Here is an 11,103-nt window from a genome sequence, read left to right on the forward strand (position 1 = left end):
AAGGTTGCCTGGTGTGTTTTTGTTGTTTATCTCAGAGACATACCAGACTGGAAAGGTTTATTCCTGCTCTAGGACTTGTTTAAGGTCGAAGCATTTTACTTTGAAGGTCAGATTTATACGTTGATAAAGAGGTGTGTGCTTTCTTTTTTTTTTCTTTATTCTGTTAAACAGAGTTGCAGCAAATCAGCCTCTTGCTTTCTTTCTTCCCTCTACTGTAAGTGCTGGTCGTCATGACTCTGAGAGTCGGCACTCAGAGAACTGAGATGCCCCCAGCGCCATGGCAACCTGTCAACAAAACAAGTCATCCAAACTTTACACAAGGGCTCTGATTGGTGACTGACTGCTTGGTATTGAAGCAGTGTGCTTTCTATTAGCAGTCCAATAAGCCTGACCCTCCTACTGAGCAAGATAGGTTTGCTAGAACACCTGCAGTTCAAATGCAAAGCCGTGATTTCCCTCACAGCACACACATTTATATCGGGTTACATTTAAACATAAGTAACTTTTTTAACGACAAAATTAGAAAGTGGTTTCTGTATCAAGGTGACAAAATATACATATTTCTCAGCGGTAAAATCACCTTTACTCAGTATTGAAGTCATGGTTCATGGGAAGAAGCTGGTCAAGGAGACGCTGCTGCTTTCAGTGCTGGAAGATGGTGACGAAGAAACAGAGAATGAGAAGCTGCAGCTGGAGGAGGTAGGAAGTTTACTGTCTAGTGTGCAAACTCCTGAGACGGAAATGTAGACACTCAAGTGAAGACATTTAAAACTGTTCAAGAGCATTTTCTCATAGGAGGGACGTGGTGTGAAATGGTCCTAGATTCCTATAATAGAGCTGACTTTTCTTTTTCAAGAATTGCTCTTTGACTCACCCTGATAGTCTGTTTTAATAATATTTGATGTAGTCTGATCACAGGGGTTAAATGTCTCATAAGTGTGAAAAACACATTTTGTCAAACCAAACCACTTCCGTTGCTTGTCCACCAAAGCTCTAGGGCATGTGCTGTACCACTAAGATGCCAAAGAGCGGTAACTCTTAGTAGATTATGTAGTGAGGAAAATAGCAATATACTAAATTCCTTTGCTTATGAGATATAAAGTAAATATATCTTTAGTGAAAGACAGCTTAAAGACCCTCTGGTTCACAAGTGTAAAATGAAGTGGAAAGAAAAGAGTAGTAGCAAAGACAAAATGATATATGTTTAAATACGCAAAAATGCTCCATCCACATTGATGGATTCAGTTTTATTTGCCTGGCAGCAAATCCATCAAGTGTCCTCTCTCAGGCTTCCAACAGTAGCCAGCTGCAACGAGTCACAGTGCCTTACTTTCTCATTCTCCATCCAGCACAAAGCAACTCGGACAGAGGTCGGCATGCGTGGGCCAAAGGACCAACACTCAAACCCTGATGGGAATGTGCTAGACAGAGGTGAAAGAGAGGGTGAGGAGGAAGAGGAAGAGGAGGAGAAGGGAGAAAATGAAGAGGAGGAGCTGGGAGGGGAAGAGTGTGTGATCTCTGATGAGGACTACGACACAGATTTGGAGCTGGAAGGTATAGACAAAGTTGATTTAAAAAAAGCAGATAAAGTTATTACATTTGATGAAAAAGGGTGTGATGTTCCCACTTTTGCAATTGTGAAGAAATGACTCGGTGATGTGACTCATCTGTTTAAAATGAACCATTTCATTGCATGTTATTTTCTGCCTGAAATAATATCGCAAAGTATTTTGGAAGTGCCTTTTAATTTGACTTTGATCAGAACATGCAATGATAAGGCAAAGCCCTCCTCTCACCCCATCTGTTAATCTTCTCCCTTCCCCCTTTGCATCTTCGCCATCATTTCAAGAAAAACAAAAAAAAAGGAAAAAAGGAAAAAAAAAAACTGAAACTCCTACACGCGACTGCCCACACATGTGGAGCCCCGTTCTGCATCTTAATGATTCCAGCTCATTCTTTGTGTCAGGCTTCCTTTTCACCACAAGTGAAAACCATCTGGTATGAATGGGCTCCCCTGACAGTGCAAAAAAATCAGTCATGAGGAAGTTTTCAATATCATACTCAAAAGGTCCTCCTCTGGGGGGGAAAGTGCCACATCTCTCCTTTTGCAAAGAGTTGTTAAATAATTCAGACGGACACCAAAGCTAGGGTGTCTTTATTTGTGTTGCAGGTAAGGGGGAGCCGTATGACCTGACGGGCCGGACATGCTACATGGAGGCATGTGAAAGGTTACAGGTGGCACCTGCCTCTTACTTCCTGCGTCACATGCAAGAAAACGAGCTTTCTATGATGTATTATGGCCTAGGACCTCAGGTACTTTAATCATAAGTTAGGGACTGTAACAAAATGATTAGATGAGAAGGGGAGTAAAAAGTGGAGGTGTTTGTATGTTTTTTTTCTCTTTTTGCTGAAGGTAGGGTAGTCTGCCTTTTGGGTATTAGCATTGTCCATTTACTTTATTATTTATAGCTCAAATGTATATTCTATTTTGGCTTTGTAATTATTTTATGCTCCAAAAGTCAGGTCAAATAAAACATTGTTGGTGAACATTTTTAGCATCTTTTAATGGGCACGTCAGTGGCCCCAGTGAATGTTGTTAAAGCACATTTCAGACGCACGGTATCATTTGCAGTGACAAAGCTCTAAGGTCACACCAAGCCAACGGTTGGTCAGTGTTGGGCTGTCGGGGAGCCTCCATCGGCCTGTAGTCTTTGCAGCGTGTCCCGCGCCTCCTGCGCTAGTCGGTTTTCCATCGGCTCAACTTATTGGCTGTTCAGCTTGGAGAATCAGTGTATGAGAAGAAAACACACTAATAACATCACCAATACAATTTGTGATTTCGTATCAGTCACATCATGGGCTATAAGTTTTAAACCACTACATTGTTTAAAGTTTGCACGTGGTCCCATGTCTTCTGCTTTCTCTACCTTTCATACATGCACAGAGTGTGCAGTGCTTCGTGCTTGTCAGCTCTCATCTTTGCGGTGTGTTCTAGTGCCACTTGACAGCCCGGACGAATCCGAGCTGAGCCAATCTGCCAGTTTGTTCATGATCTGCCAGTTTTTTCACGTTGACTTAGGGCGTTACAGCCCAAGTCACTTGGTAGAGAATGCGAAGTTGACATCACGCCATGTTGAATTTACGTGCACCGTGTTGTGCAATTTGCCCTGCCTTTCTGTTGGGGAGTCGGAGTTTGCGTTTTGACTTTCTATCATGACTCTGAATCACCACAGTGGGACTGTGGTAGACCAGTCAGTAAAGAACTTAACTTTCCCCCCATCAACCTTTTAGCAAAACAAAAGATATGGCGCTAATCGACTGTAACCACTGTAGCAGGCTGAGCCCCAAAAGTAACTTTACCTTCTTTGTACATGCTCAACACCAAACCGCAAACTAAGGTAGAAACTATCTAGTCAGCTTTAAGCAACTGAGGAATCACATATTAGACAATGAAGTGGGTACAACAAAGCTAAAAGAGACTGAAAATTGGACTAAAATTGCCCAGAAACCCCTTAACATAAATAATAACATTGTTTCATAACTGCTTCACTGATTGTTTTATTAAACAGTGAAAGGCAAGGTTCTTCCCTCACCTCCTAAATAATTGTGATAAATTCCCTTAGACTCTCTTTGTGTTGCAGTGTGAAAGCAGCTTTGCCTTTCACCTGGGGAACGTAGGGTACCTGACTCGAATTTGCTTTTTGTAATAGAGCTTCAACAATGTTTGAGCTTCCGGGTGGAAATGTGCTTTACAAACCCTATGTGATAAAAAGGCCAACGTGAGTCTGAGCTGACACTTGACACGTTCAATAGTATTAGACTATATCAGATCGGTCCAGACCTTTTTTGAGCGAGTGATTCATTAATTCAAAGTCACGTTGCCCTCTGGGGGGGACCACGCTGATCACCAGAAAGTCTGGGGAGAAATAGATGCTCACCGCAGCTGAGCTTGAAGGACTTTTGAGTCCTTTCACAGAAAACAGATGCACGTATATACATTTGCAGTACACTTTACATATAAATCTCTGCAGCCAATTATTGTATATAGATCTTTACATAGAGAAGGGAGGCAGCTGTTGTTGACTTAAAGCTACTTAGAGAGAGCTCATTACGCAGAGGTACTTTTTCTTTTACTTCTGCGCAAATGTTGTTTTTGATTCTTGCTTTAGTAGCTATTATTAATTTGCCTTAATGAGCATTAATCACAAGGTTGGTGTGTGTGCATGTTCTGGCTGACATGTCATATAGCCATGATATATGTTGTGGCCAAAACATTAGAACAACCTCTTCATTTAATGCGCTGCTGATCGGTGTATATCTCTGACTGAGGGAAGGGTACGTGCTCTGCAATGTGAAAAACATTGCCTTGAGCTCTTTGCAACACACTGTTTGCCTTTTTTTTTTTTTTTTTTTTGCATCTTGCAAGCTTCCAGTGGTCTGTAAGGTTGTAAGTGAAAGGTGCAGAAGTAAATCAATCCCTAGAAAGCCATTTCTCCATTTGACATTGGTAACATCATCCAGACAGATTAAATTGGATTTAAAATAAGTCTTCATCCGTCAATCCAAAGCTTATTTATTTAATGTCTTGCACATTGAATGGCTTCTCAAATCTCACAGAAATAAACTCTGGTCTGAAACACACTATCTTCAATACAGCAGTATAATCGCTCCTTTTTTAAAAGCTCAAGTTATCATCTATGCACTCAACTTCCTCATTAGCCATGCTAGAGACTATAATTTTCATGTGCTGCGAGCTTCATTTCTGACCCACACCTACACACAGCTCACTTCTGCTTCATTTGTCTCACACAAGTTTAATATTCCTCTCTCTCTCTCTTTTTTTTTTTTCTCTTTCTGCCCACCTGCATCAGTACATCTCCTGTTTTAACTGGAATACAGATAAGAAAATACACTGCGGTGAACAAACAGAAGAATTTTCACTTTGAGGCGGTGTTGGTTGTGTGTTTGCAGGGCACCAAAGCACTGGCGGTTCCCCTGGTAACCAACACTTCAATACTGAGGCTCAACCTGCGAGATAATTGGATGGAAGGAATGGGCGGAGCTGCTATAGCTGAGATGTTAAAGGAAAATTGTTATATTACAGGTGGTTTTACTAGATACTCAAGCATGCATGCATTTTCTCTTCCCTCTACCATCACTCTATTGTACACATTTGTACACCTTTCTTATCCTAATTATATGCCACAGTGCCCCACACGTCTGGGGTCCCTGTTTAATATTTGGTAAATGTCACACTGTGCAGTTTGAGAACCTATGGGGGATCTATATGAAGAGTGATTCCTCTGAATTGTGCTGACATCCTTTGTCATGCACTACTCTTGAAGTTGGCAGTCTAGTTTTATTAATAGACAGTGATGAGGCCAGATTATCAATCCTAACAATACGTTGTGTTCAAAGCAAATCTAGACCAACTGATAGCAAGTGAAGGGGGCACCAAAGACTTTAATCGTTGCAGAGAGCTTGTCTGTAATAGTTTGCATGCACATTGAGTAAGTGTCCAACATTTTACTGAAAACCACAAAGACCGACCTCGTGGTGGCGCCATATTTATACAGGGATTCAGATTAAAAAAAACACAAAATGTCAACCTGCGGCTGGTAATCAGTGGCATTTATCTTTAGATGTTCATTAAAGTCTCAACCTAATATAGGCAGCAGTTACTGTGAAAGTATTTCAGTCTGGACAAAAGTGGTGGACCTGATCCCACTAATGTGGTTAAAAATGTCAGGTGGGCTATGACATTCAAAGGTTTGCCATTCAGGTTGTGGAGATTTCCTTCCTGTAGGCATTTCCTCAAAAATGGTTATAGGAGGTTATTGGAATATTTAGAGTCTTTCTATAAAGCTTAATGTTAAACTGAAGAAAAGAGTGGGGACAAAAGATTTCTAAAGCAAATCTACTGCAGCTGCAACATGGTAGAGACCAAAGAATCTTCTTTTTAAACCATTTTGTGCTTTTCTTGCTTTGGACAGAGCCTCTTTTCACCAAATGGTTTTTGACCTGTGTGTTTGTGTGTCAATCCCAGAGGTGGACCTATCTGACAACAATCTTGGGGATCATGGGGCCAGAGCTATAGCCGGCATGCTTAAAGAGAACGGCACTCTGGTGAGCCTCAACTTGTCTGGAAATCATTTCACCGACCTCTCGGCCAAACACCTCGGCCCAGCTCTCATCACCAACACCAAGTTACGGCACCTCGACCTCAGCTACAATGCTCTGGGAGAGCATGCAGGTAGAATGCCGATCAGCAAGACACACACTCAAGCTCTCACTTTTTCTTTAGCCTTTCAAAAATGTGAAACGGTACAACATGAGTTCTATTTTTAATAAATTCCTGTCAAAGATTTACATTGAATCGTCTATTTTAAAATCAGGACAAACATGTGGCATCAGTAAATAGCAAAATACATAATAAGATGTGTGAGGAATGTGATGTAAGAGAAACAGTGAAAGTACACAGAAATATATGGACAGATACAGTAACAATAAAAGATTCAAATCATAACTAAATATTCCACAAATTCCTATAGAACGAGCACTTTAGATAAGACTTTAGATAATTTAGCATTATGACTTTGAGCAACTTTGGGAAAGTATTCTCAGGAAACTTTGCTGTAATGATGTGGCTTTGTCTCTATGCAGCAGCAAAGTGTGGCATTCAAAGGTCAAGGACATTTCAGCTTCATTAACACCTCCTTCAATTATCATGTGGATGAGCTTGGTGACAGGCACCATGTGGAAGAATGGCAAACCAGGCCGTGCACTGAGGATTTGATGTAGTCTGTGGGAGAGGAGACGCCACCATGTCTCATTGCCATGCATGCAGCCATGATTCATCCCCACAAATTCAATTCTGCTGTCTTCACTGCTGAAATATCAAAAGGACAACCTCATGTGTTTTGAACGTACTCTTCCATGAGAGAAGTCTACCAATGAAGCAGGCTGACATTTCATGCATGCTATGGTGTTATTGCTTTTTCAGCTAAGGACAGGGAGAACATCTTTTTTCCATATGATTACAAACAGTGAGATAAAGGGAGAGAAGTGATGACAGGGATTTTTTCTCCTTCACTCACTAGTTCTGTCTTTTAGCTCACACAATCGCACCATCTCAGTGCGATCTATTAAAGATATGATACGTTTCTCCCACAGAGCAAAGAAGTGGGCGGTTTGGTGATTGATTTTAAAAAGCACTTCTTAGGATGTTTCCTTACTGTGCTATCTAAAGTATCCTGAACCAGTCTGGATGATAATAATTCTCCGAAAGAGACTCTAAGAAACTGAAAATAACATTTTACACGTCGAATATACTGCTTTTTTGAGTAAGTTATACTTATTTTTTACAGACTTTAATTATTATTATTTTTCCCATCCTAAGGACAAATATTGGGAGACTCTCTGTCAGAGAACACAGGGTTGAGATCACTAAGTCTCGCCTGGAACTCCATTAGAGGCTTCGGAGCTGTGATTTTGGCCAACGGCCTCGGGGTAATACACTTGAGTTTCCTAACTGAACACTTTTTTATGCACAAACATGACCCATAGCTGATACAGTAACAGGTTAGACCAGGAGACTTGTTAATAATAGTTTCAAATATTATGTGAAGCCACTCTGTGGCAGTGATTCTTCTTCACTTCAGACCAGTCAAGTCTCTCTACACCCATCTCCGAAAACCACCTGCCTCTGTCCATCATCATGTTGAAAAAAAGGAAATTTCCCAAAACCCTTACTACAAAATTTTAAGTAGACTATATGTTAAAAACATGCACCTTTTATAGTAAGATTTCCCTTAGTTGGAAGGAAGAACTGTCAATGTAGATGCAAAGACAAGATTCCATTAGGTTCTGGTGATGCTGTTTTGGATATGTAAAGACATTTGTGGATATTAAGGTTATGATATGATTCAGTGGTGCAGCTTAGTTTCTAATAACTTGGCTAACTCACATAACATACTTTGTGAAACAGCCCCTTGGTCTTATATTCATCAAGCTTCTCACCGCAGGACAGACAGTGCAGCAACATGTTTTTTTTTCTTTCCTTATCTTAATGACCAAGATGGGTCAGGAGGACCCTGATCAGCAAGCTGCACTGACAGGTTTGATTGATTCAGGTCCTCCGTGACTTATTACTTCAGTATCTGCACTGCTGCTCTCTCACTCTAAATCAAGGTGTGTCTTTACTCCTCAGATAATCTTCTGTGAAAATATCTTGTTATTGACTTTGAAATGGCCGAGCATCTTTTTTACCAAATGACCTGAAGGACTCTCTTTTCTGTTTGTTTTTTCAGGGCAACATTTTCCTTAGAACAGTGGATCTCTCATATAATGGATTTGGCAAGGACGGGGCCACTGCTTTGGGAGAAGCTCTGAAGGAGAACAACATTTTGGAGGAGTTGAATGTGAGGTATAAGCCTTTGTTATTCTGGTATCAGATAATCACATTAGCAAAGAGCGAGTTCAAAGGGCCACAGTCTGCACCTTAGGTTTAGGTCATACCTTCGTACATCACAAGTCCTTGTTTGGTATAAACCGTGAGGTAAAAATAGACTCCTAGTGAGCTCAGCTCTTCCACTAGATCGATCAATCTTAAACAGTGGTCGTGTTTTTCTTGAAGGTAAATGTATACAACATGAAGCTTAATACGACTAATTCAGCTTCTCACTTCTCAAAGAAAACAAAGCTTCCCTCACCAAATTTCCAGACATTTGTGCTCCATGGATAAATAATACCATTTAAAAATAACACTTTATGATTGCTTCCCTCACACTCCAACACTAATTTTTTTTTTTTTTCAAGTTTTGTTTTCTGCGTTTGTTTCTCGCCACAGTAACAACCGAATACCCCCTGAAGGAGCCATCCGCCTCGCCATGGGCCTCAAAGAAAACAAGACAATCAAATCCCTGAATGTAAGCTGCTGAAAAGAGATTGGTTCTAGCTTCAAAAGCAATGGGGGGCATCAGTGGATAAAATGGAATAAAGAAATGGATCACTGTACTTTGTTTTAATGTCAGTACCCAAGCAGAGTTCTCAGGGGCTCATCTCAACTGAAAACAAAAGTTATGGGGATGTAAAAAAAAAAACTATAAATTAAGTTACAGTCTGGACATTTGATATTGATTACACACGTTCAACTCAGCCTCAAAGGGAGTTTAAGCATTTGATTGCATAAATATACTACTAGCAGGTCTAAACATTTAATCGTTAATTAAATGTTTTAACACACAATCCAGTTTGTATCCACTAAATTGCAGCTACCACCTGACTTTCTTTTGTGCATAGTATTAAAAAAAAAATTAAAAATTAAAAAGGAAAAAGCAGGAGAAACTTCGGGTTCTCTGTGTCTTGCCCAAGGACACTTCGACACATAGCCAGCAAGGAGGGAAGTCAAACCACTGAGCCTGTGGTCTGTGGATGACTGCCTTAACAACTGAGCTACCTATAGCTACAGCCGCCCTTGTGTCTAGTTCTCACACAGTCTATGTAAAGGGTTGGCTGTTTTAAGGGTCTTACACGCCAAGCTGTACTTCTGGCATCTGAGAGGTTGCCAGGAACCTGTTAACGGTGCCTAACCCTAATAAGTAATTTCAAAAATCATCACCCACATAACAACATTAAAGAACCCTGTGCTGCCATGTTTGTAATATTTATAAAATTTGTCTTTGGCCAGATGGGTAGGAACCCCATCCAGAGTGCTGGGTGCTATGGGATCCTCAAGTCTATACAGGAAAACCCAGATTCAGCCATGGAAGCACTAAATTTTGCAGTAAGCAAGACATTTCCCCTCATTTTCTGCAAATCATCTCCTTTTTGCAAACGTATCATCTGTCTGTGTATCACTCTTTGTAGGACATCACAGTGAACCAGGATTTTGAAGATTTGTATACGGCAGTGAAAGAAATATTCCCTGCGCTTACAGTAAATCATGGGGGCAGAATTGGCACATTCAGCAAAGCAAAAGCTTGAAGTGTTACTGTAATTGCAGTACTTTTATGCCAGAAAAGATGGAAAGAGTCTTGTCAAAGCCCTGTGGACGTTTTCATCAACAGATGAAGGATGGATGTTTTTTTTTTTTTTAAAGATGTCATTTTTTTAATAAAAAGGACCCATGAGAAGATATCTCTCTGAATAAAATCTATCTACATCAAATAAAACTCGATAAATATCAAATCAAATGAAAATAAAGATAATTTAAAAGTACTTTGCACATGTGTGCAGTTAGTGCTTGAAACATAGTGTTGGTAAAGTCATTTACAATGGGCACACAATACAAGTACTGAGCTTGATTCTTTTTAGGTGTGATCTGATTTAATGTTATATAATGTCAGTGGGTAGAATGATGGAGAGGATCAGAGAGCACTGCATTGTGTATGAAAAGAAGTGAAAGTGGGTTGTGCAAAAAGGATTTAAGTACTGCATGACTAGTCTAATACAGAAACCAGCTTTGAAAGAAGGGTTCAATATTAGATAAGAGACCTGTTCACTGCAGCAGGACAACTCAGTGTCAGATACAGGAACCTGTCATTTGATGACACGTAGCTCTCCCACACACTCACACACCCCAAAACGCTCCCCAACCTAGACATTTTATTTCATATTATTTAAAATGTATTACGTTGCATGGCACCTGACGTACTTTACTCATGTTTTATATTTGTCAACTACATGGGAAGATTTTGTACGTTTCGCTGCAATAATTTTATCTGATAGCTGACAATGTAGTTTCTTTGCACTGAGGATATTTATTTTTAATTAACATACAGCAGCAGCTGGACCAACTGCAAAGTGAGACTATATGTTGTTATCATAGGCTAATTTATTGAATTTAATTTCTGTCTGAAAGGGGTCATTTATATTATCATGTATGTTATCACATATTATTGTAATACTACTTTTATGTCTGTAAACTGCTAAACTTTAAGAGTTGATTGAAAACAATTAGTGCTGTGGAATGAAGTGTGTATATGAGAATCATCGTGATAAACATATCACCAAATAAAAACCACAGGATTAAACACATTTAATCATATACAATTGATTCATCCGCACCCTTGACGTTTTTTCATTAAAAGACGATCAACTAAT

At 39.9% G+C, this 11,103-nt stretch overlaps 1 protein-coding gene across 2 annotated transcripts; it reads left to right on the forward strand.

The window, feature by feature from the left end:
• The first annotated feature begins 389 nt into the window (after window positions 1–389).
• Window positions 390–11,001, forward strand: lrrc74b (leucine rich repeat containing 74B). 2 transcript variants are annotated; one of them, XM_067522534.1, is made up of 10 exons: window positions 390–699; window positions 1,350–1,554; window positions 2,171–2,313; window positions 4,972–5,104; window positions 6,047–6,253; window positions 7,400–7,509; window positions 8,310–8,425; window positions 8,849–8,927; window positions 9,689–9,784; window positions 9,868–10,998. In XM_067522534.1, the coding sequence occupies exons 1-10, from the start codon at window positions 601–603 to the stop codon at window positions 9,982–9,984; spliced, it is 1,305 nt and encodes a 434-aa protein (XP_067378635.1). In that variant the 5' UTR covers window positions 390–600; the 3' UTR covers window positions 9,985–10,998. The 2 variants fall into 2 exon arrangements, with proteins under 2 accessions (XP_067378635.1, XP_067378636.1); XM_067522535.1 differs by lacking the exon at window positions 8,849–8,927 and having other exon boundaries at window positions 9,868–11,001.
• The last annotated feature ends 102 nt before the right edge of the window (window positions 11,002–11,103 follow it).

The sequence above is a fragment of the Channa argus genome, chromosome 11, assembly GCF_033026475.1.
Source record: "Channa argus isolate prfri chromosome 11, Channa argus male v1.0, whole genome shotgun sequence".
NCBI classification, from domain to species: Eukaryota; Metazoa; Chordata; class Actinopteri; order Anabantiformes; family Channidae; genus Channa; species Channa argus.

Coding starts and splice junctions, on each gene's coding strand:
- lrrc74b (XM_067522534.1), top strand. CDS start 601: ATGGTTCATGGGAAGAAGCTGGTCAAGGAGACGCTGCTGCTTTCAGTG. Junction 1,555..2,170: donor CACAGATTTGGAGCTGGAAG/GTATAGACAAAG, acceptor TTTGTGTTGCAG/GTAAGGGGGAGCCGTATGAC. Junction 8,426..8,848: donor TTGGAGGAGTTGAATGTGAG/GTATAAGCCTTT, acceptor TTCTCGCCACAG/TAACAACCGAATACCCCCTG.